The sequence below is a fragment of the Mastomys coucha genome, unplaced genomic scaffold (assembly GCF_008632895.1).
Source record: "Mastomys coucha isolate ucsf_1 unplaced genomic scaffold, UCSF_Mcou_1 pScaffold6, whole genome shotgun sequence".
Classification (NCBI taxonomy): domain Eukaryota; kingdom Metazoa; phylum Chordata; class Mammalia; order Rodentia; family Muridae; genus Mastomys; species Mastomys coucha.
Genome location: NW_022196912.1, coordinates 26,735,887 through 26,761,513, shown reverse-complemented (window position 1 = coordinate 26,761,513; position 25,627 = coordinate 26,735,887). Strand labels below are relative to the sequence as shown.

The window sequence follows — 25,627 nt, the reverse complement described above, 5'->3', positions numbered from 1 at the left end:
TTCTGTTTATTTATATCATTTTCAACTAAAGTTTAGGAATACAACACTTTTGTTATTATTAATAGAAAAAATAGTAGCATCAATTCTTATGAAGAATCTTAGTCTCTTCTAAGAAAAATCTGCCTTTATATTATTTTTCATATATCTTCTTCTCTAAAATGTATTTGGTTAAAAAAAGTTAATAAGAATAGTATGTAATCAGTATGTAATCATAATTTTATGCTACTGAAAAATGTTACAATTTCCACAAAGTATTAATGATTTGTTTGTGACTGCTCACTGCTAAATGACAGCATAGTTCATCTAGGCTATTAGTTTGAACACACTGGGAGTTTGTGCTTACATTATTCATTTCTACCCTGTGTTCACTTTCTGCTGCTGTGATAAAATACTATAGCAAATAAACAACTTTAGAAGAGAAAGGGTATATTTTAGCTTCTGGTCCAGAATGATAGAGTCCAGAGTCCATCATAGCTGGAAAGGCATGATAGCCCGTAGAGAACATGTGCAGCAGAGCAGGAAGCTGGGTGACCATACTTCTATTCAACACATAAGAAGCAGAGAAATAGAACAGGAAATAGGCGAGGCTATCTACCCTTAAAGCCCACCCCAGTGACATACTTCCTGTAGCAAGGTTCCACCTGCCTAAGGTTCCATAACCTTTCCCAAACAGTGGGGACCAAGTGTGATCCACAAGCCTGTGGAGGGCATCTCTTACTCAAACCAGTACACACCCACATCAGAAAGGATCTCCTAAGGAAAGTAAAAAATGGCTTATAATGAAAGTAACCTTGAATCTGTACTAATTTATTAGAATAATGTGAAGTGCTTATATTGTTTTATTAAAAACAAATGACTTCTGCAGTGCTTAAGAGTTAATATGGATAAGAAAATAATCCTCTGTTCTTAGAGATAAGTTTCTTTTAATTCATTACTAAAGAACACTGCAGCTTCTTTTGATAGCTATCTCATAAATCAGCTGTTGCTAATGGAAGGAAACATTTTTGTTGCTTTCTCTAAAAGTCACAATTCATCGTGCTAGCTGTGTATACAGAGAGGCATTGCTTTCATCTGCGTCCCTTCCAGTCAGATTCTTGCATAGGGCTTACTGTATATCACAGCTGCTTAAATATTTCATTTACCCAATAATTTCACCTACTAGTTATTTTGCTTGTTTTTGTTTGTTCATTGCTTTTTTTTCCCCCCAGACAGAGTTTCTCTGTGTAGCCCTGTGGCTGTCCTGAAACTCACTCTGTAGACCAGGCTAGTCTCAAACTCAAGAGATCCAAATGCCTCTGCCTCCCAAATGCTGGGTTTAAAGGTGTATACCACAACCGCCCAGCCTACTGGTTGTTTTTAAAGAATGTCAGAATGGTGGGTTTTAAAATTATCAAAGCTAAGATGTTTAAGGACACACAAAACAAGATTTTAAATGTTCTAAAATAAAATAGCAGTAATACTTAAAGTTAGAAGTAGCATTCAGTACTTAATCCAGGTAAACATGGTAGTTTGAGCAGGTATTGAGTATTGGTCCCTTTCTAAGTCACAGTTAAGATAACATCAGCAAAGATAAAATCAGTGAGGAGTTTTTAAAGTCAAAATTAGAGAAAGGAAAATGTGAGCAACCATCACAAAGTTTTTAAGATAGGAAACAGCCTGAATACTAATAACAATCATATGAAACCTAAGAAAAGCCAGTTTTAAGAGGAAGAAGAGAAGAACTAGTTAAGTCTGTACTGGTTATTCTTCAGAGGACTCAGTATAGGAACTTTGTTATTCTGAGGGCTGAAGAGATAGCTAAGTGGTTAGGAGGATTGGCTAATCTTCCAGAGGACCCAAGTTCAAATCCCAGCATCCACATGGCAGCTAACAACCATCTACAGAATCAGTCCATAGGGATCTGATGCTGTCTTCTAGCCTCTGTGGACACTGCATGCAAGTGATGCACATAAATGCAGGCAAAGTATATATATACACAAATATAAATGAATGAACCCAAAATATGAAGGAATGAATGAAAGCTAAAGAATTGTGTTACTCTGGGAGAGAAAGCAAAAGGAAAGAGAAGGGTGGCCAAAGCTACTTAAAGGTAGCAGTTGATGGCCAGGACGCCTTCACTCTTTGCCATTGTGCTAATAACCTTCTCTCTTCTAAGGAATGCATTCTGTAGTCCTGATTTCCTATTCTGTTTCTGTAAGTATTACAGCTCTGAGAGGAAAGATATCCTGGCATTTGGGTGGAGTTCAGGCTCTGCCTCAGGCAGCAGTAAGGATGACCAGAATAGACTCCCAGGAAAGAGCTTCTGTGAGACAGCTTCTTTAGGAGAGGAACAAATACTACTTAAACCTTTGAGGGTGGGCAGGGGCTTTCAGGGTGAGTGTGCATCATTGGCTTGGGTCCAGGCACTGAAGATGCCTCATTTGCATAAGGAGGGATTCCAGGTCCTACCAGACATGACCTTATAAGGGAAGAGGAAATTTAACCTGGCTACAGGGCTGTGCGACCTCCTGGCAGGGAAGGTGGGGGGCACAGCGCTATGTGCCTCAGGAGATGCAGACCCAGGGCAGGGGAGGGGATGGGGAGTGATCCTACTGCCAATCTCAGGAGGAGATTTCTGGGATTTGGACATGCCTTGACACCCAATATTGCTCCAGGCTGGCTCCTCCTGGTCCCACAACTCCCTGACCCCACAGTTGAGAGTCAAGGAATACCAAAAAGTTATACTGCACAGCAAACCTCATATAAGAGTTTTACTGGGAGGGAAAAAACCAGGAGAGTGGCTCCTCTGCTCAGGCAAGAAACAGCAGAGAACTGAACAGAAGACAGAGTTTATATAACATTTCTTAGGGGTGGGTCTTTCCAAGTTGGAGATTTCCAGTGTGAGGATTGATGGGGTTTCGAGTCCTGAGGGTGGGGCTGGGCTGGCTGTTAGGGCAAAGTGTTCTGTGGGTAGAACTTGGTGTTTGGACGTCCTCAGGGGTCAGGGGTAGGACCTGGTCACTAACATGTCTCAAAGGGCTTATATTCTCCCTCTCACCACCCCCCCGTGCCTTCGCTTATTATTGATAAATAATCAGGGGCCAGGAGGGGGGGATGTTATCATTAGACTGCTTCCTACTGAATGGGGATGTTGAAATCCTTTAAGTGAACTTGACCGCCACTATCAGTATATAATCAGTAGTCCTAGGCCTCTGGCTCAGTATCTAGGGGCTGGTAATCCTGTAATAGCAACTGATTAAAAGACTGATTTTAAAAAAAAAGTCTTTGGATCTGTTGTTGAAGAAATCTAGGCAAGAGGTTTATGAGGTAGTCTGTGACTAGTAGGATTAAGAAAAGGAGGAAAAAAGGGGGTTTACAAAGGGAAATATCCAATTTCATATTAGACAATTGATGAGTCACTGGCCAGAGACACGAAGCTGTTTTGTACATTTTTAGAAATCCATCTGGAATTGTTGGATCTTTTCTTTCACTGTACCTGACTGGTTGACATAGAAGGAACACTCCTCCCTAAGGAGGAAACAGAGACCACCTCTCTCCACTCTCAGGAAATCTAATCTTTGCTGATTTTATAGTACTACAGTGGATGGTAAGAGTGTTCTGAACTACCTGTTGGGGGTCCTGGATGAACTTGGGTGAAAACTGGTGGTAAATACTCTGGAAGTAGTCAGTCCTGCTGCTCAGGTGGTGACACCAGCAATTATTATACCTAAGACTACAAGAAAGGGTAGGACCTGAACCATTCATTTGTCATGCCATGCCACTATAAACCCTGTGATGGGAATCAGCAAGTGTTCTTTACTAGGTAACACTCCTAATTTTGGAAAAAGGAACAGCAGTGCACAAGTCTTAGACAACCCATTAGGTAGGCAGTGGTAAACTTGAGTGCCACCGATAATCAAAGCATGTGAATGTTCAGGCATAAGGGCTTGATGGCAGTGCTCAGAACCAAAGTAGTGTTATAGTCTGAGGGATCCAGTGTGCCTATAAAGTATGTCCCTAAGGAGTTAAGACAGTCTGAGATACCAAAGAGAGATGAGAGAGATAAGGGTGGCTCAGGACAGTTAGAGGCCAGATGAGAGAATGTAGTAGTCCAGTGGGTAAGGCTACAACTGGTGGCCATGAGTTTGACCTGGGAGGAACTTACACTCAGCACTCTCCAAACCTGCCAGGCAGAGTATTATTCAGTAGCTGATATAAAATTAGGATCACCTAAATTTGTCTCATGTTTTTTGCAGGACCAATATTAGCAACCTCTTTAAGTTTCTGGCCACTTTCTACAGTAATCTTCCTTCTGGTCATGGAGAAAACAGGCATATGGGAACCCTCAGAGAAGGAGAGATGGGTAAGGGTGCTGTAGGGGACTGGATCTGCCTTTGTCAGCCTGATAATAGAGCAGTTCCCTGACTCTGTTAGGATGGGCTGTTGGTTAGGGGTAGAGATGTCTCTTGAATGTTAAATATCCTTCTAAGTGCTACCCTGGACAGGAGTAGATAGGAAGAAATAAAAGAGGCGAGTGCAAGTTTAGATATAAATGATTTTCACACCATTTGATTGTGCAGTGGCAGAAGCTGTCACCCCTGAAAATAGAGCATGTCAGTTTTGGCTTTTGAAATATACTGAGGTCAGGCTGTTTGTAGTAACAAAGAGAGGCTTTAATAAAATCTGAGCCCATGAACAGAGAGAGGAAGGGTTACACTCCACTGGATGGATAAGCTCCAAGGGAAGCTGAGAGGCCCAGGAGGCAGAGAGTAGCTGTGAACCTTCTAGGACAGAGCTAAAAGGTAGGAGGGACAAGGTTGCAGAGGCAGGGAAGCTTTAAGGCTTAGCAGGCAGCTCCTATGGGGAGGAGGCAAGGAAGCAGGGGGTATGGTTCCAATAGAAAGGATCTTATTAACCAGAGACTTGTCTACGTGTGGGGTCTAGAGTGTATAGTAGGCTCCAGGACCTGAATGGAGACATTTATAGAGTAGACTAGGAGAGATGGATGGTTGGAGCAGGAGGAAGGAAGGGGAAACTGAAGAGATGGAATATGGAACCAAATATGACGAGTGGCAAAAACCAGCAGAAACAATTTATCTGAGCACACCTTAAGAGAGTCAGATCAACACCTTGAATCAGTTTGAAATGTTGAGGTGTGGGCATGGCTGAAAGGTAAGTATGCTTATCTGAGGTAATGCTGCCTAAAGAGAGAGACCTCAGAAAGGGACTGGCGCTTGGAGACCCTGCTGTGTTAGAAGGCAGGACAGGTGGTGAGAAGAGAGGCAGTGATACTTGAAGTATCTTGAAGTAACTTGAAGGCTAACCTCTCTGATTCACATGTAAGGAGTTGAGCTATGGCCACAGATACAGGGATGCACAGAGGTGTAGCTTTAATACCTTATTAAACTGGCATTGTTTTTAAATTCTTTTATAAACTGAATCCAATGACTGGAAATCCTAGAGATAAATTCTGAGCCCTAAGCTGTCAAGGCAGCCATAGAAATCAGTGATAGCAATGGCTTGTGGCTGGCGGTGGCAGAGAAAGCAAAATCAAAACCACAGAACACAGAAAGCTCACACATTCAAAGATGACCAGTCAGAAACAAAACATGTGATAGCCACTATCATTCATACATTCATTTGATTCTGACCATTTCCAACTTGTTTACAACAAAGCAGATACACCAGAAAAAAGACTGATCTGCACACAGAAAACAGAGAAGTCACAAAAGCCAGGAAGGCCCAGAGGAGCGGTGGGATTTACAGGCAGCTCCAAAGTAAAGGTTGAAGACATGGGCAAGAAAGGACATGATAACCAGGCTGGGCCTGAGGCAACTGCAGGATTGCAGCTCCAGGGCTAGGGGCATGGGTCAGGTGATGAAGGCCACTGTAGCCTTAAAGATTGGACTGGGGCACCAGAGGGTGCCAGATACTCAGTGGTCACTTCCTTGAATCTGGGAAGAATTTTCACTGACTAAAGGGGAAACTTACCTAGTTACAGCTTGTGGATGGATCCTGAGCTGGGCCAGCGGGTAGGTGAATGTGGTGTGGGTTGACCAGAGATGAGGGACAGGGTACCGGTGCAGCTTAGACCCAGAGGTGGAACACAGACACCAGGAGGGCATATCTGAGTCTGAGCATCAAGGGTTACAGCTCTGAGGGAGCCAAGGAACACCACAAAGACACACCAGACAGCAAATTCCACACAGAGATTTATTGGGAGGGAAAACCCAGGTCTGTTCAGGTGAGAAGACGCAGAGAGCTGAGCAGAAGGTACGGTTTATATGAGATTTCTTGGGGGGCACATATTTCGAGGGTAGCCTGAAATCTGTAGTGTGATCTTGAAGCTCAGGACTAGTGGAATTTTGTGCTCAAGGAATGGTGGGATTCTATGGTAAGCTTAGGGGTTGGTGGGATTCTCTTTTTTAGCCCTGGTCTTGGGCTTGGGGCAAAGTCAAGGTGTTCTTTCCTTGACCCTGGTCTTGGGGCAGGTCAGGCTCAGGGTGTTTTTCCTTTGTCCTTTCATCCTACACCAGGAGATCCAATGCCCTCTTCTAACCTCCACGGGCACAAGGCAACATGTGTTGCAGATAATGCACATGCAGGCAAAACATTCACATACATAAATGAAAATACATATTTTTTAAAAAGGTTAAATAAAGAATGAAGTCCTGGTTGAATGTTTGATACTATAGGATGCAAAGTATCTTTGCATTTTTCAGAATTGATCAATATTTTGATATTTTTTTAGTTGTCAGTACTGAGAAAGCTGCTTCACATAAATATGCAGTACAAAATGGCAAAAGCATATTTAGGACCATTTCAGAAATTACTGGAAATTCTAACCCAATCCCGAGCCAAAATTCATTTAATTATCTTTTAAAAAAATTAAGTTGAAGGAGCTGGAAAGAGGAGTCCATAGTCAAGAGCATTTGCTGCTCTTCCAGAAGCCACAAGTTTGGTTCTTAATACCCATAGCAAGTGGCTTACAGATGCCTATAACTCCAGTTCCTGAGGATCTGACACTATCTTCTGGGATCAGTGCACGTGTGCACACACATATATACATACACACACATATACACACACCCACACACAGAGAGAAAGAAAGAGAGGGAGAGAGAAAGAGAGAGAGAGAGAGAGAGAGAGAGAGAGAGAGAGAGAGAGATGAGAAGAGACATACACATAAAATAAAATTAAATCTTAAAAAAATTCCTCAGGCCTATCATATAAGCAGCCATTTTCAAATAATTTTTCTAAGAATACAATGAAAATACTGATTTAGAGATTTAAATGCTGAAGTGTAACAATTGGAAAACTTTGCCTTTGTTTTTCATAACTAAAGTTATATTCTCTAAGAGAGAAGAGTTTGTGTGGGCAGTCCAACACTGTGACTCATAGCATGTGATGCCTGACATCTGAGCTGAGGTGTTTCAGACATCATTGTTAGCACACTGCAGTGTCCAGGCACATGTGCTGCAGTGACTTTGTGACGTGCAGTATGAATGAACACTGCCAGAAACATTTCAGACACGTTATGCATTTAATTTCAAATTAGTTTTTGGTCCTTTAGTGTATAGAAACCTTTTACTGTTGTCTGAACTTCTGTAGTTTTCATATTCAGTTGTATGAATATGGAGTTGCTTGCCACAGTTTATAAATTTGGAGTGTAGATAATTGTGTCAAGCAGTCTGGAGTTTTCCGTTAGCTCTGCTCTTTACTCACTAACTACTGAAGCCTATCAGCTGTGATTTCTCTTTAGTCCAGCTTCCGAGCACTTACTAGGGGAAGCCTTGAAAAAGTTCCTACAGAGAAAACCTAAGCATGCGTTTTGCCCAGTGTAGCTCCCTTCTTTGAACAATGGTCAGATCTACAATTTGAGTCTGCTTTGATCACTTTCCAGTGTCTTCAGTTATTTTTATATTTTGTCCGCAGTTTATAACTCTTATCTGTGAGCAGATTAATATAGGACAAGAGAGTCCATTATTATAGGAACAAGAGCTCAGCTAACTTTAAATACAACAACATGTAAGCTTTTCCAACAAAAAGTTTCAAAGTAAAATGTTTTCATAATTTCCATACATAAGAATATTATATAAATTGAAAGAATGGAATAGTTGAAAACATGAAAAATTATGTTTTATAGGTAACAAGAATGCTAAGCATGTAATGGCAGAGGTGATTTTCTAAAAGCTTCTCAGCAGGTTTCTCAGAAATTGAGCAGAATGTAATTATGCATTCATTACCTTAGTGGCAAGCTATCTCAAATAACATAACCAGGAAGGTCTTTGCCTGTAAATTCAGATCTTCATCCATTGTGTTTTGGAAATATTTTCCATTTGACTTGAAAATTTGCATTTCTCTCATTTCCTAGTATTTTTGAGCTATAGCATTTCTTGAAGAATAAATGGCAATCTAACTTCCCATTTGCTGTTTTCTTCTCACTTATTTTAGTTGTTCATGTAATTGACCTTAAATGAGGTGAGAGCAAACCGACTAGCGTCGACTCTGGACACTACTGCATTACTCTATTCCCCCAGCTGCTGCCCTCTGGAGCACTCTTTTTGACCATATCTGCTTTGAGGACTCATTATGAACAAAGAAGTCTCCCAGGTAGAGAAGATTTTAAAAACTTTGTCACTGTAAACATGTGGAAGGAAAACCATTACCTGTGGAGCATTATTTTTTTTTAGTGGTGGTATGAGTTTGATCTGAGAAGCTTCAAGGTTATTGTAAAAGGAGGGCTAGTATTCTTCAGTGGGAATGTTGGCAGATAAGCAGTGTGTTTAGAATAAACAAGTTTAAGAGATAAAGGTAAGACTATCAATTGGACAAACAATCTAAAGACTCTTACATAACAAGTGCTACAGTTAACAGTAGCAGTGTACTTAGACCTCAAGTAGATGATAACTGCTCTTGCAGCAGTGGAGAATGTTTATGTGACATTATGGATGTTAATTTGCCTCACAGTAATAACTAGTTTAGTACATATTTGTGTCTGATAAATCATGACTTAAATGTGCACAGTAAATATTTAAATACAGTAAAAAAATCTAGTGTAGAATAAGTAAAGACCCTGAATGAGACAGGTTTCCTTTGAAGGTATAAGGAGACCAGGAAGTACAGAAGATGCTCAGAGTCATTAGCAATTAAGGAAACACAATCAAAGCCATAATGAAATACCATTTTATACTCACTGGGGTGGATTTTACCAGGGAGAACTGCTTTTGACAAGCATATAGAATTGTAATCCTCATGTTTTTGTCACCTTAAATTTAGCTTTTCCCCAGAAAGTTAAGAGTTCATTCTCTATGATATGGCAGTTCTATTCCCAGTTTTACACTCAAGATCATTAAAACTTATATTCACAAATGCATCTACATAAGCACTCATAATGATGTTACTGATAATCCCAGAAGTGGAAATAACTTAAATGTTCACCAATTGATGAATGGATAAACAAAGTAGAGTATCGCCAAACAATGGGATTTCATTCAGCCTTGAAAGGACAGTGACTATTCTAGTTAAAAGTCCCCATCCTGTGTTGTCACAAGAGAAAGGTTTCAGTTGTTGTGGAGAATATACACTTCCTTCTATAGTGTAGGAGCTCTAGTGTGGAGACACTTCCTTCTATAGTGTAGGAGCTCTAGTGTGGAGACACTTCCTTCTATAGTGTAGGAGCTCTAGTGTGGAGAAACTCCTTCTATAGTGTAGGAGCTCTAGTGTGGAGACACTTCCTTCTATAGTGTAGGAGCTCTAGCGTGGAGAAACTCCTTCTATAGTGTAGGAGCTCTAGCGTGGAGACACTTCCTTCTATAGTGTAGGAGCTATAGTGTGGAGACACTTCCTTCTATAGTGTAGGAGCTCTAGTGTGGAGACACTTCCTTCTATAGTGTAGGCATGCTCTGTCATGATTGATTTTTGTGTGGAAGGGCAGTTTGGGGATCTTTGGCTCTTAGAGTGTCGCTTTCATCTTGTGTATGTTTTTCTGTGCCACTTGTCAGCTGGGCAAAGGACACTCTTAGAGTTGTTAGCTAATTGATGCTGATTTTTTAAATTATGAAGTTCTATGCTCAATCTGAGACACAAATGACTAATTTCGTATGTAGAAAACTTAACTGAATTTAAGGGTACCATCCTGTTTCATGTGCCTTCACCTATTGAGTTTAGTCTGGCACATTTGACTAAACTAAGAGATAGATGTAGTTTTTGGTCACTGAAATTACTCTTTAGAAATTGCATAATATTGGGTATAATTTAGCAGCTCTTTTTTAAGTCAGACTACTTTTACTTAGATACATTCAGTCTTGTTAAAAAGTAATATGCAAATTGACTTTGTTAATTGCCCCAACTTATGTCCCCTAACAACTAAATATAAAGTCATTTTACATACTCTTGACAGCTCTGATAGCTTGTCCCCATTGGAGGCTCTGTATTACAGTGTATGTTGTGTTTTGTAAGTATAAGACACTTAATACAGGAATCATGCCATCAACAGAGTGGTAGAGGCTCTCCTACAATTCTTTGAACATTGCCTCTTATTTTTGTAAGGTGCCTGTTTGGCAGCTGCTGCTTTGTCTGCTGCCTTAGCTCCAGAATTTCAGAAAAACTCAGCAGTTGTTTAACTTGGGACTCTTGTCTTAGTCCTATCTTACATTTGTTCATGTATGAAAATGAAGCCGCATTTTTACTTCTGTGATACTGAGTCAACCTTAATTCTGCTTCTTTGGCTCTCAATGTTAAAAAACTATTACTTTACTAATAACACCTGTCTAGCTGATAGTCTCCCGTCTAAGTACTATCCAGGCCCAACCCTGCTTACCATCCAATAGCAGATGAGATGGGAATGTTTAGCGGGTATGGCTGTCCACATAACTGATAGTCTTCTTTTGAGAATGATTCACTTACAGAACTCATGTTAACAGGAGCATTGTCAGGGCTTTTCTCAGCTTGTGTGAGGCCTCACCTGGTTCTTCCTCCTGTTTTCCCTCTGACTTCTGATCCAAGTATTCCATCCCCAGTCTTTAGCCAGTTCATTACTGCTTCTCAAAAGAAAACAACAACAAAATGCTTCTGTTCTGCCTTACTCTTTTCCTTTGTCATTGCTCCGCTTAGCTCACTCTTCTTCTTGCCTGGTGTACCAGCTTCCCCAGCACACCCATGTAATTAAACACGATTTTTGCTTCATTTTCTCCAGAGTCCTTACCAGTTTTATAAATGTGTCATATACATTTCTTTTAAGATGATAACATTTACGTCCCTCAAAATAAAAAGAAACTATGAGAACAATATTTTGTAAATTGTATTTGTAGTTGGATGTCTAGGGCCTACATGGGAAGTTATTACATTCATAGAGCTCAGTGAACATTAGAGCTCACGTATGTTGGACTGCTCCCCACATTGAGGTCAGTTTAAACATGTTTCCCTAATTGTGCCTAATGTTACCTTTGCTAGGAGCATAGCATGTAGCCAAGAATTTTTATTTTTATTTTTATTGAGGATAAAACTGAAGTTAATATCTGTAATACATTTTTGTATATGCAGATTGCATCATTTGCATAATATATAGGTCACATGTTTACGACATAGTACTTAAAACTTCTCAGCACTTAGACATAGGCAGAGACAAGTCAATCTCTGTGAGTGCAATGCCAGTCTAGAGTACATAGTGAAATGGTGCCTAAAACAGCAGCAACAACAACAATAAAACACAGGGTTGTATGTGTGTACACGTGTGCGTGTGTGCGTGTGTATAAAACACTTGACTGGAGAGCCATTTGTAGTCACTTATTCACCAAGTTCTGTGATGAGCTGATACTAGGTGAACTGTGAAGCTGTCTACTATGTGGAGGGAGGAGATCTATGAATAATGAGGTTTTAGTGACGCATTTCAGGCATGCTCAGGCTTGCCTTTGGTAGGTGATATGGTCGTTTCAGATACAAGGCTGGAAACTGGAGACTATTTGGAAAACTCTTTCTGTAGTCTACTAGGTGATGGCCTAAGCTCTCCTCGATGGCAAAGGAAAATATGAAGGGGAGGAGGATTTAGGAAACGAAAACAGATCCTGGTGTATTCTTACATGTAGCATGTAAGACAAGAGGCTAAAATGTCTCAAAGCATACATACACAAACACAAAAATGCATAAGAGAAATTAAGTACTTAGACCAAGGACAGGCAGGTAATGGTTAAATTATAATTTTTTTTTCTGCCCCTTGCTTTCTTTGATCATCTTTCAGTAGGGGGATCCACTTGACTTTTATGAAAAACAGAACAGTACAAAACTGTGATATCTTGGGAATGACATCAGTGCAAGAGTGCCTTTCTGCTGTTTCTGTGACAGATTATAAATGAGAAGGAAGGTGAAGGGAACTGAGAAGCAAGAAAAAAATCTTACATTAATCTAGAATCCTTGAGATATTTGATTTCAAGCTAGGATCATAATTATATCAGAGACTGAAGAAGGAGGCAGTATAAAGTCTCTTAAAGACAAAACGTCTTGTAACCTACATATAAGAACACACCAGACATAAAAATCTCTTAAGGATGAATTGGCAGAAAATAGATAGAAATGCCAAATGATGAATAAACAAGAAAAAAAAAAGAATTAAAAAGTAGTTGCAAAGTTACAGTCCTAGGGGTGGGGACAGGAACTAGGAAGACTAGGATTTTGAGGACAGCCTGGGCTGCATTGTTAATCCCAGGCCAGCCTAAAATGCATAGCGTCCCTGTCTAAAGAACAGAAAATACTTGCAGTGTTAGATAGTTTCAAAACTATACTTCTAATATGGAGAAATTAGAAACATTTCCTCTTGTCCACAACAATCTCATGATTAAAATTGTAGGTATTTTTTGTAAATGAGAAGAGGGCAACCGTCTGTGGCCTTGGAAGAGCTCTAGAAAGAGTAAGTTTTAGAACTAGGAAAGGATTAAGGCTTTGAGAGCCTGGAAGAGCTCTAGAAAGAGTAAGTTTTAGAACTAGGAAAGGATTAAGGCTTTGAGAGCCTGCTTGAGTGTTGACATACAGTACTATGTTATTTAGCAACTTAGACTTAAGGAAGAGCTCCAAGTCTTCTTATTTCATGAGTTTCCTCTCCTTTTTGAGGGTAAATGGAGTAACAATAAGGGTAGCATTTGGCACTATTGAAATCCAAGGGACCGATGACTCTCAGGTCAAGGATAGGGCTCTGAGCTTTCTTCAGAATTCTGCAGAGCAGTGATTGATACGAACAGATCAGTAACTGGCACATGTGAAGATCTGGCTGACATGCAAGGGGGAATGACTCTGTGTTCTCTGGCATCCATGCTAAGATCCTAACATAGACTAAACATTTGATCTGGGTTTCTGGATGATATAAACACAAGGTTAGGAGTATAGAATTCAGAGTGGAAAAGTACAATTCAAAACTCCAAATCAAGCTTATCACTTTAACTTTAATCACATGTATATTGTTCATTCTCTATCAGTATAATTCATGAATAAAGCTGTTTTAAGCCTCTTTAAAAGTAAGGTCTAAATAATAATTTGAATCTGAATAATAATACTAAAATTTTTCAGAGTCCAGTTTTTACATTTATACATGCAAGTGATTCTTCTCTTGGTAAAAATATATGTACTTAATTATTCTAAGAAAATCTTTATTCTGACTGATTATAACCATTTCATAGGGAATTGTTAATTTTGTTTCATTGGCTTAGAAAAATAAGCATAGCAATGAGTAGCTGGTGCCCCTGTGGTTTCCGTGGAGGCTGGTGCTTCTGTAAGGGCTGTGGTCACTTAGTCACTGTTTACAAGTTTTTGTTGTGGTTGTTTTGTTTTGTTTTTTGATGTTTATCGATAACAAGGGGGCTTCCCCCACTCTTATTTGGTTAGAAAGGTCATGAGAGATTTATTTTTCTTATCCTCCCCACTTAGGTGTGAAGTTCATCAACATGAGTGGCCTTGGGGACAGTTCATCCGACCCTACAAACCCAGACTCACATAAGAGAAAAGGATCGCCATGTGACACACTGGCATCAAGGTAGGAATGTGCTTGTCTCTGGCAGAGCTTTTTTGTCATTTCTCCAACACTTTGGACTTTGTTTCATCTACTCCAGGTCGAGTGGCCCCCGGCCTCCTCCTGCTCAGTCAGCACAGACTGCCCCACCCCCTCCCAGGTTTTTGAATGTGCTTCTCCTTCCTTCCAACTTGCATCCTCTTATTCCCAGCATTAATCTGTAGCTGTTACTGCAGATGCTGTGGTAAGCCATTACTTCCTTACAGGGAGGCTTCTCTTGCTCCCATAATCTCCCTTTTTATATATCTATTCTGTACATCTTCATGGCTTTGATTCATAGTTCCTGGCTGTTGCTAGAGTATATGCTCGTTGCATGAATTAATTGTTGGCTTCTTGACTAGGCTCTGTGCTGCTCTAAGGTAAGGGACTTATCTGTTCATGCTCACCACCACTGTATCCCTAGTTCACAGTGCGATAGTATCTTTTAACTAGTAAGGGCAATAAATACTGCCAAATGAATAAATAAGTCTATTGAACATCTTTAAATGCCATCTTAGGAACTAAGAAGTACATTGTTATAATATTTATGTTAAAATAATTACTTGTGGCATTAACTCCTTGCTGTGTTTTTTAAAAAATGACTACATTAAGCAGACAAAAAGAAATTTTCTTCTCAGGGAACCCTGACAAGTGCCAGGTGAAGAAGAACCTCACTCAGCAAAAGTGTTCTCTCAGCTTACAAAAGGAAAGTCCAGATTTTGTTCCATTTGGCTTCTAGGAACTACATCAAGTTTTCTTCAGTTTCTGCACTACTGACATTTTAAACCAGAAAATTCTTTGCTGTGGAGGCTGTCATGTGTGTTGTAGGATGCTTCGTCGTGTTACTGCTCGTACACTGAAATGCCAGTAGTGTCCTAGTTGTAGTAACAAAATGCTCTGTAAACATCCCCAGATGTTCCCCAGGGGCAAGGAGAGCAGAGCACCCCAGCCGATGATGACACTGGTCTCAGGGGAGCACTGCAGCAGCAGGCATAGCATCACTGCTGCTCGGAATACCTGCTTTTCTCTCAGGAAGGGAGACGAGAGAGTTTAAAGACCTCTAGGGCTAGAGACTGGAAAAAGGGACGTGACCTTTCCTCATAGGACAGTCACCTAAGCCCTCAAGCACATGTGCCCATATGCTCCGATAAAAGTACATGCCATGTTGCGAACCAGATATGTGTGATCCAAGTACATTCTTCATTTCTATATATAAATTCAGTCTTTCTTAAACGAAAACTTAAGGATAAATAAAATATTATCTTATATTTAATTTATTTGAGAAAATTTGAATCTATAAGAACAAATTCTAAAAAGCTCTGTATAGTAACCATATAAAATTGATATGTTACCATATTAATTTTTATTATAATTACATTTTTCCATTTTTGTGATTTTTTTTGTTTTGTCTTAGGCAGGGTTTCATTCTGTAGTCCATTCTAGACTTGAACTTGGGCCAGTCCTCCTACATCAACTTGAGGGGAGCTAGGATTCTAGGCATACACCATCATGCCCATATTGTATTTTCAAATTGATAGTTACTAATGGATAAGAATGCAAACAGTTGTGGGCGTCAATAACCTGTCTGCCTATCGTGCTGACAGTCTTCTTTCTTGTAATGGCTTATCTGTAAATTGCCTTTGTTCTGTTCTCTGTGTGTATGTATATCTGTATATGATAATATCATTACAAATACCAAAATTTTTATGTATTCTTTTTCTCCTCTTTTGATGTTTTGAGATAATTATCTTGATGTTTGCTTGAAAGATATTTGAAAGCACTCACTCCTTCAGGTTTATATGTATGGGCTTCAGTTTTAATAAAGCAATATCTTTGATATGGAAAATCAGAAATTTATTACTTTGAAACTGCTTGTGTATTAATGCCACCTTGCAATGCTTCCTCTGGTCTTATTATTATATGCTGTCTCCCCAAACAGACTGTGAGCTCATTAATCATAAAGAGCATCTGTTAGGCCTCACAGGGTATTGCCAGTCCTGTGGCAGAGCCAAGTATTACTGTCTACAAAGCCAGTCCAAGACAGAGTGACTTCTTAGTTAAACAGTTTCGTGCAGTGAGGTAGCTTCTATCTCTTCAATCCCTCATTTGTTCTAAGAAAATGAAGGTTAAGGTGCTAGTTTTAAATGGTAGTCACTATGCTTTATCCTTCTTGAGCATTTCCAGCTTAACTCAACAAGTGCTTATTAAATGCTAACTGTTCAGCCAACACCATCTGTGTGCTGTTATAAGGATATAAATGAAGTGAGAGACAGGTTTTCTATCTTTGAGGAGCTTACAGATCTGGCCATGCCATTAATTCTTCTTCAATCCTCTTGGGTTCCCTATTTTTTTAAAAATAAAGCACTGTAATTAAAGTCATACTAGATAGCATTTATTGAGCTAATGGGACATGCCAAGAACTTAGCAATGCATTTTACACATCATATCTTTCTTAATCCTCACAAACCCTGTGAGGTAATTAATGTCATTATCCCAGAGGTACAGATGAAGAGATTAAGCAGAGCGGTTCAACTGCTGTTCACTTGTTTGGGGTTTGATAGCTAGTTAATGCCTGGAAGTTTCAGTCTATGCTCCTGAGCTGTAGTCACCCTGCACCAGGACAGGCTGAGGTCACTGTGATCCTGCCCCCACTCCCTCTTGCCCATGTACTCTTGTGGTTCTGCCATACTCACCTGTTATCTATCAGTTTTGAACTTCATATTTCCACTCTTACTTTATACACTTGATAAAGCCAAGTTACCTTCTAGAAAATAAGATCTTTCCACCTCTAACTTAGTGCCATTCTTTCTCTGGGTTTAGAGCCATTTCTGTGAGTTTCTGTAGAGTTTGGTTCTTGTCATAAAGTATTACAAAGGTCTGTTTCCTTTTATTTCCTTTCTAGTGGGAACTCCATCTAATTTACTTCAGAGTGCTTAGGAAACATCACATGATTATGTTATTTAATTGCTAGTACATTAATTAAGGAAAGATGCAGCAGTCCTTCCATTACATAGGATCAAAAGTATTCTGGAAAAAAATGGCATCTACACCAAATGTGTATCAACTTTGTGTAGTGCTATTGCCTAAATATAGTGTGACAACTACTTATATAGCATTTGTACTGCATAAGGTATTGTAAGTAATACAGAGATGGCTTTAAACTTGGAGAAGAATTTTCATAGTCTATGCACCTACACCATTTCATATAAAGGGTTTGCAAGTGCTCAGATTTTGATGTCCACGGGGATCCCGGAACTGGTACCATATAAGATTGTGAGGCTAACTGTATTCATAAGAATTTAGCTCAGGATAGCGTTAACTAGCATGTCTGCCATGTAAAAGGTAATAGAGGGGTTTAGCAAATGAAGAAAGTTAATCTAAAGTAGAAAGGGCCTTTCCATTTCAGACTTTGTGCTCTACATCCCTTCTGTTTTGACTGTGAGCATGTTTCCGGTCTTTTTCCCCTAAGTAGTTATTGGCTGCTTCACTTAAAGATGATTTTCATTTCCCTACCCTGAAACTTGGGTCATTTTATGGACATCTGCTATTCCTTACTATGTACAGTTTCTTGTTCCATCTCCTCTCTATATTGGGAGACTTTTCTTTTACTCCACGATAGTTTCAGGCCTTTCAGTATTACCTAAAATGTAATGGCAAAAACATGTTTGGTGGCTGAGTATGGAAGTACACACCTGTTATCCCAGCACGCTCAAAGTAGATGGGGGTTGACCACCAGTTCAAGAATAGCCAGGACTGTACAGTGAGACATTCTCAAAATAAAACCAACAAACAAAAAATTTCTGGGAGACCCACCAAGTAAATCTACATTGATTGCCCCATTGAAATTTAGACCTTTAAGTTTAGACAGCTCCCACTCTATACTGAATCTACTAAATGTGTCAGCTGTCTATGAGGTTCCCTGAGGTAAAATCACATGTCCTCAAATACTATCATGTTACAGATAAACCCTTCTGCATATGAAAATATGTTCCTCATTTTATTCTTGCTTTGCTTCAATGCCTCAGAGTGAAGTTTGTCGGGATGCCTTGCTGTGTTCTGTTTAAGTTATTAGATAGAGTTTTACTATGCAAAGTGGAAATAATTCCTCAGTAATGAAACATTTAACAGATAAAGACAAAGTGTGCGGTTGTTATAGTTTCAAGCATGATTGTGTTTGGGGATCTGTACCATTTGTTAGTACTTTGTTTTATAGCAAATTAGTTGACTGGGTCACTTCAGCTCACAGTGCTGTATAAGTGCCTTTGCTTTTAAACTCTTTAAAATTTTTAAGAAAGGTAAAGGACTTTTTAATTGTTGTTGATTGTAAGTTTTTTAGCAACTGATTTTTATCCCTTCTCACTTTTTTTTCTACCACTTTTATGATTTTAACAAAGCTTGTCATGAATAGTTTTTCCTGTTTTATTTGGATTATGGGAAGTTTCAGAGTAATATTTAACCATCATTGAATGTATTACCTAAAGCAAATTGCTGGTGACTTGGCAAAATAAATTAGGGGTAAAGATTGAAAAGCAAACCCAACAGTAATCATTCAGTATATTCAGACTTCTTTTAAAGTACTGCCTGCGACCCAACCCTCTGTTCTTTTTGTTTTGCTTTAAGGTAACCATGTTTGACTTGGTTTTAATGTGGACAAGAACTTACATGTAGGTTTTATTTCTATTGTATTTAGAAGGAAGCTATATCCCACTGCTTGCTGCTCTTTCTGCAGCTCATTTTTAGAGTGTACTTTTGAATAGTTTCTTTTCCATGAGGAGCAACTAATGTTCCTATCAGAATAAGAATGAAGGGCTTATCAGACTCCTCATTACAATTCGTCTGAGCTATAATCATAGTGCCACCTAAACTGTAGCAAAATTACTTGAATTTCCCATTCTATTTCAAATGCACAATATCTTGAAACATGAGAAGTACATTTGCTTTCTGTCTAGTTCCTTTAATATCTGTAGCCGTTTGTTATCTGAAAATAATTGAGGGATATACGTTGTTAGCAAACCCATCTGTCGTAGCAGTCATTGTCACATATTTTAGCCAGAATTATTTTGTGTACTTGAGGATTTTCTAGTGTCTGAGTTTTAGATGTGATTTTAATTTGATTTTTAAATATGATTTTATATTTTAGGTAAAAACAAGATTTTCTTCAAATGTGTGAACATTAATGTTTGATCAGAAAAGGAAATAAAATGGTATAAATATATGCTAACTGGATTTTTTTGTATGTGTTTCTGTGTATAACAGTACTGAGAAGAGGCGCAGAGAGCAAGAAAATAAGTATTTAGAAGAACTAGCTGAATTACTGTCTGCCAACATCAGTGACATTGACAGCTTGAGTGTAAAACCAGATAAATGCAAGATTTTGAAGAAGACAGTAGATCAGATACAGCTAATGAAGAGAATGGAACAAGGTAAACATAAAATAAAGACCACATTCTCAGCTGTTGTGATGTTTATGACATATTGTTCCACCTTTCCATTAAGAGCCCATGTCGCTTTATGTATGCTTTGGAGGTTTTGTTATGTGGATAAATGATCCTTAAATGAAAGTCCGGCTAGATGTTGGGTTGACCTTCATGCCTTGACGGCTATGTTGAGTGATAGCATCCTAAAAGTTAAAAAATACCAAATGTATGAGACCACAGTTATGTTAGGCATGGGCTGATTAGACCCGTACCATCGAGATGTCTTATTTAAGGGGAACGTATGGGCGATAACGCATTGAATGGCCCTGAAGTAAGAACCAGATGTCTGATAAAGTTTCATTATAGCTACCCCCAAGTTGGATGGGCCCGGAGTGAGAAGAGGGGCATAGGTGGGCGGGTTGTTGGTTTCACGGAGGATGGTAGAAATTGAGACCAAATGTGGAAACACAGAAAAATGGGAGCAGGAGACACAGTCATTACTGTTGTGTAGACACCTAAAAATAAAACATGAGGTAGGAGCTGGTGGCACAAACCTTTAGTCCCAGCACTTGGGAGGCAGATGCAGAAGGATCTCTGTGTGTTTGAGGCCAGCCTACAGAGTGAGTTCCAAGACAGCCAGAGTTACATAGAGAACCCCTGTCTTGAAAGAAAACAAAGCAACAAAACAAAACAAACAAACATAACCCTAGAAGCATAAAAACAGTTGCAATTGCAGCAAGCAGAAAGGAGACTCTAGAAGAAATGCTGCTGGATTGTGAGCACATAGGACTATCTGATAGCTGGTCAAGTCTGATAGATGGCCACGTTTGGATATAGTAATGTGGCTATTGCTTTGATTTGGGTGTTTGTTTGTTTGTTTGTTTGTTGTGTTCTGTCTTGAGGCAGGATCTCACTATGTAGCACTATTTAGAACAGGCTGGCTTCAAACTCACAGAGATCTTCCTACCACCATCTTCCCAGTGCTGGAACCAAAAATATGTGTGCCATCATGCCTGGCCAGAGAAAATTTTAAAATCAGAAGGAGTGTTTAGGGATGAACTAAACAGCACAAACTATTTGAAAACTTAAACTACATATAGAATATCATATATGAAAATATATAAATAAAATAGATGATATAAAAAAATATATACCTGAATTTACTTTTAAAATATATTTATGACCATTGTTAAAGAGATGTTAAATATTGACTAATAAAAATGTAATTAGATACCTGAGAGGATATAATACAGGAGGCATAGATGCTACAGCTTGGACAAACTGCTGTGGCTTGAACAGGATAGGCTAGGGAGCTGTCAGGGATTCAGATGCCCCCTGTGGATGGCTGCCATTCCTAGGCTGTTTCCATCACAATATATAATAAACATGGCTGACCATGTCTGCATCCCAACTGTCCAGAGTAGGGCACAGGAAGACAGGCAACCATGTGTTTTTCCCCTAGAGACAGGATCCAGAACTGTCTATCACTTCTCTTCCCATTCTGTAGGCCATCCATGATGCATAACCATTCCTGTCTTCAGTTTTCCCTAAAACTTTAAATGTGTTCACATGCAGTAATTTAATCTGTATGAACTTAGTGAGCTTTAAGATTTTTTTATAATTTGCTTAAAAAGTAAATCTTTCTTATACTAGTAATATAAATCTATGTCTTCATAAACTGGCCCTGATGAAAATGAGCTCTTTGGATGCATAGTTTTTCAAGTTTCATTATTGCAGAGAAATCCACGACTGATGATGATGTGCAGAAGTCCGACATCTCATCGAGCAGTCAAGGAATGATAGAGAAGGAGTCGCTGGGCCCTCTTCTTTTGGAGGTAAGTGTCCTTGCTGATCCCAAAATGAAAATCTTTGTCCTTACCAATTTAATGTCATATATCCAATTAATAAATTATAAAACAAAATAGTTCTTTAAACTTTTAAAAATAGGATTTGATTATAAAGACTGCTGCTTCATAGTTGTTATTTCAGAATTAATGTGAGTAATGGACATAAAATTTGTTTCATATAAGTATTCCAAGGAGTCTGATGCAAACCAAAATCCTATATAATGGAGTGATTAGAATTATCTGGGAAAAGAAAACTGAATTAGTTCATCACCTGATACAAAACTAGTTTAATTAGCTAGTACAATGTATGTATACTATAGAATTTCACCTTTAAATGAAAGATCCTCTACTGCTTTGGACTAAATATTGCCCTGGAACATTTTCTTAATAAAAACATTTACATTGATTTTATACACACACACATACACATGTACACACGTCCAGAGGTGAATGGGAATTAAATTACGCTGGGCAGTGGTGGCACACACCTTTAATCCCAGCACTCGGAGGCAGAGGCAGGTGGATTTCTAAGTTGGAGGCCAACCTGGTCTACAGAGTGAGTTCCAGGACAACCAGGGCTATACGGAGAAACCCTGTCTCAAAAAAGAAAAGAAAAGAAAAGAGAGAGGGGGGTATAGGGAAGGAGGGAGGGGGAGAGAGGGGGGGGGGGGGAGAGAGAGAGAGAGAAAGGAAGAGAGAGAGAGAGAGAGAGAGAGAATTAAATTGCTATCAAGCTTTATAAAGTGAAGAACTTTTAGACTGGAATTACTTTGCAGCTACTGTATTATTTCACATCTGTCTGTTCTCTCTCATTCCTATTGCCTGAAATTTGAGTGTAAATGTTGTTTCCAAATCAACTGATCACCTTAAACACCTCTCGTATATGGATGTTTAAAGCACTTATCCATGTATACATGCAGATGATTTTCTATCTCAAAAACAAATTGCATATTTATTTACCCAAATATGCAAGCTAAATTTTTTTCCTGTCCTTTCTGTAGCCCATCTTCCTGTAGCCAGGGGGTTCTTACTAACAAACTTGTTACATATCTCAGTTTTCCAAGTCTTGAATACAGTTTGTTCTGTTTCCATAGCTTGCATATAGTCTCCTCTGCCTGGTGAGGAGTAGAGTTGCCTTCTTAAAGAGACTTTACTCAAGGAATCTTTACCCTCACTGTAGGTTCCTTACTCTGGTTTTAACCTTTGTAAATTTCTTGTTGTCCTTGCCTGCTTGGGTACTATAAAGGTATTGGGAATGATGTGTTTTATTCCAAAACCCTTGTCCAGTAACCTTAAGTGGCAATCTCATTTAGATCCAGGGCTCTGCAAGAGGTCTTGCCCAGTGTGAGCCCTGCTGTGAGACCAAGGTGGTTCTCCTTAAAGGGTGACATCCTGGGCAGATGGCAGAGCTCTCAGATTGATTGGGTTGTACTTAATGGACAGGCATTTGTTATCATCTCTGTATGCAGCACATCAGAAGGCCAGCTGTTGGAAAGATTCCTCCCCGGGAGCGCATGTGAGTGGGACTTAAAGAGAAAGAAAAAGGATGGCAAATTGTCTTCATCAGACAGAGTTTAGGAGATAGGGATGTTTGTATATTCATATTCGTAACACTAGTCCCAAAAACAGTCCCTGAATTATTATTTTTATTTCTTCACTATATTTTTTCACTTTACATCCCAATATCAGATCCCTCTCCTCCCAGTCTCTCCTCACAGCTCCTTCCCTCCTCACAGCACCTACACACATACTTTCCCACCCTCACCCTCCACCCCAGCACATCAATATTTATGTCACTATTTATGTCACTGCAGGATTAGGCGCATCCTCTCACTGAGGCCAGACAAGATGTACCAGTTAGGGGAGTGGGATCCACAAGCAGGCAACAGATTCAGGGATAGCTCCTGTACCACTTGTTGGGGGACCCACACGAAGACCAAGCTGCACACCTGCTACACAGGTTTGGGAGCCTATGTCCAGCCTGTGCTCACTCTTTGGTTGGTAGTTCAGTCTCAGAGAGCCCCCAAGGGTCCAGATTAGTTGACTCTGTCGGTCTTCCTGTGGAATCCCTATCCTCTTTGGGTCCCTCAATCCTAACCCCCAACTCTTCCACAAGACTCCAAGAGCTCTATCTAATGTCTGGCTGTGAGTCTCTGCATCTCTTTCCATTGGCTCCTGGGTGGAGCCCCTGAGAGGGCAGCTATGCTAGACTCCTTTCTGTCTGTGAGCATAACAGAGTATCACTAGTAGTGTCAGACACTGGTGCTTGCCCATTGGATGGGTCTCAAGTTGGGCCAGTCATTGGTTGGCCATTCTCTCCCTCTCTGCTCTATCTTTGTCCCTGCACATCTTGTAGACAAGACACATTTTGGGTTGAAGGTTTTGTGGGTGGATTTCTGTCCTTATCCTACCAGGAGTCCTGCCTGGCTACAGGAAGTGGCCACATCAGGATCTACATCCCATACTGCTAAGAGTTTCTGCCAGAGTCACCCCCATAGACACCCTGGGGTCTCCCCGTCCCAGATTTCTGGCACTTCCTAGAACTGGCCCCTTACCTGCCACTACTGATTTCTGTTCGTCCTCTCCAGTTCTCCCTACATGTGATTTCCCCCTCCCCTGCTTCCCCGCTCCCCATCCCCTCTCCCACACAGGTCCTTCTCTCCGTCTTCTTATGCTCATACCAGGAGATCTGTTAGATGATTCTTTGAAGGAGGCATTATCATGCCAAATGCAATAACTTTATTTGAACTGTACACACATACACACACATGAATCATATGTAATTTTAAGAAAATGTAAAATAATATGATTATGGCTATTTCAAACATCCTCACTGTTATTTACCTCTCTCCTTCCTCTTTGGTGTGGTCCTCCCTGCCCTTCCTCAGTTAAAGACTCCTTCCCTCTTCTTCCATTCCCCCCTCCACACCCAGAACTGCTTCACTGCTCCCATGGACCCTTTCTCAGCCTCTGTGGTTACACTAGGTTATATATTCACATCTGAGGTTTGGAGCTAGGATCCACAATGAGACAGAATATGTAGCCTTTGTTTTTTAGGTCTGAGTTATCTCACTGAATATATTATCTGGTTTGATTCATTTATATGAAATTTTCCATGATTTCACTTTTCTTTACAACTGAGTAGTATTCTAGTGTGTGTGTGTGTGTGTGTGCGCGCGCGTGTGTGTCACATTTTCATTATTCATTCACCAGCTGAAGGGCATTTAGGGTGTTTCTATTTCTTTTTCTAAAAATATCTTTATTATTTATATTCTACCTGATCCCCTAATTCAACCATAGAGGCCCCCAACTTCAGTCCAATGTTTGGGTATAAATATCTGCATATGTCTCAGTCAGTAGGGCCTCTCAGAAGGCAGCCATGGTAGGTATCTGTCTGTGAGCACATCATAGTATCAGTAATAGTGCCAGGCCTTGGTTCCCCCTCCCCCAAGATGGATCCCAAGTCGGGCCAGTTACAGGACTACCTTTCCTTCAATCTCTTCTCCATTTTTATCCCTGCAGTTCTTTTAGACAGGAAAAATTCTGGGTCAAAAGTTTTGACTGCTGGTTGGTAACCTTGTCTCTTCACTTCAGGCCTTATCTATCTACTGAAGGTAGTCTGTTCCCACTATCCATTGCTGGGCATTTTAGCTAAGGTCATCCCCATTGAGTCCTGAGAGTCTCTCACCTCCCAGGTCTCTGGCACTTTCTAGAGGGTACCCCCACCTCCCACCCCCTGAGACTGCATATTTCCATTCATTCTTCTGGCCCTTGGGGCTTTACTCCTGCTGCCTACCCTCCAACCAGATCCTGTTCCACTTTTCCCCTCCCCCTCCCCTTTGTGTTTCTTAACTATTGTGAATACAGCAGCAGTGAACAGGCTGAGTGAGTATCTATGGAATAGGATGCTGAGTCCTTTGGGCAGATGCCAAAGAGGGGTAGAGCTGGGTTTATATGGTAGATTTATTTTTAGTTTTTTGAGAATTTCTCACCCCAATTTCCACGGTGGATGCAGCACTTTGTAGTCCCACCAGGAGTGAATGAGGGTTTCCTTCCCTGCTTCCTCAAAGCATTGGCTGTCTCTGCCATTCTCACTGGGGTAAAGCGAAACCTCAAAGCTGTTTTAATTTCATTTCTCTAATGTTATGGATAATGAACAGTTTTGAAATTTTTCCTAACCAGTTTTATTTCTTTTGAGATCTCTGAATCAATAGCCCATTTATATTTTATTTATTTGTTTACTTGTTTATTTTAAATTGGATATTTTCTTTCTTTACATTTCAAATGTTATCCCCTTTCTCAGTTTCCCCTCTGTAAACCCCCTGTCCCATCCCCCACTACCCTGTTTC

General features: G+C 39.9%; 1 protein-coding gene across 8 annotated transcripts in view; it reads left to right on the top strand.

Annotated features, from left to right (window-relative positions):
* Positions 1–25,627, top strand: part of Ncoa1 (nuclear receptor coactivator 1) — a 208,920-nt gene that overhangs the window by 108,441 nt on the left and 74,852 nt on the right. For 5 of the 8 annotated variants that reach the window (XM_031355731.1, XM_031355735.1, XM_031355738.1 and 2 more), the window contains exons 3-5: positions 13,894–13,999; positions 19,271–19,437; positions 21,169–21,266. In XM_031355731.1, coding sequence (XP_031211591.1) covers positions 13,911–13,999; positions 19,271–19,437; positions 21,169–21,266 — 354 coding nt within the window. In that variant the 5' untranslated portion in view covers positions 13,894–13,910. Of the gene's footprint in view, positions 1–8,432; positions 8,593–13,893; positions 14,000–19,270; positions 19,438–21,168; positions 21,267–25,627 lie in introns of those variants that run through there. The other 3 variants (XM_031355734.1, XM_031355737.1, XM_031355732.1) reach the window with 2 other exon arrangements.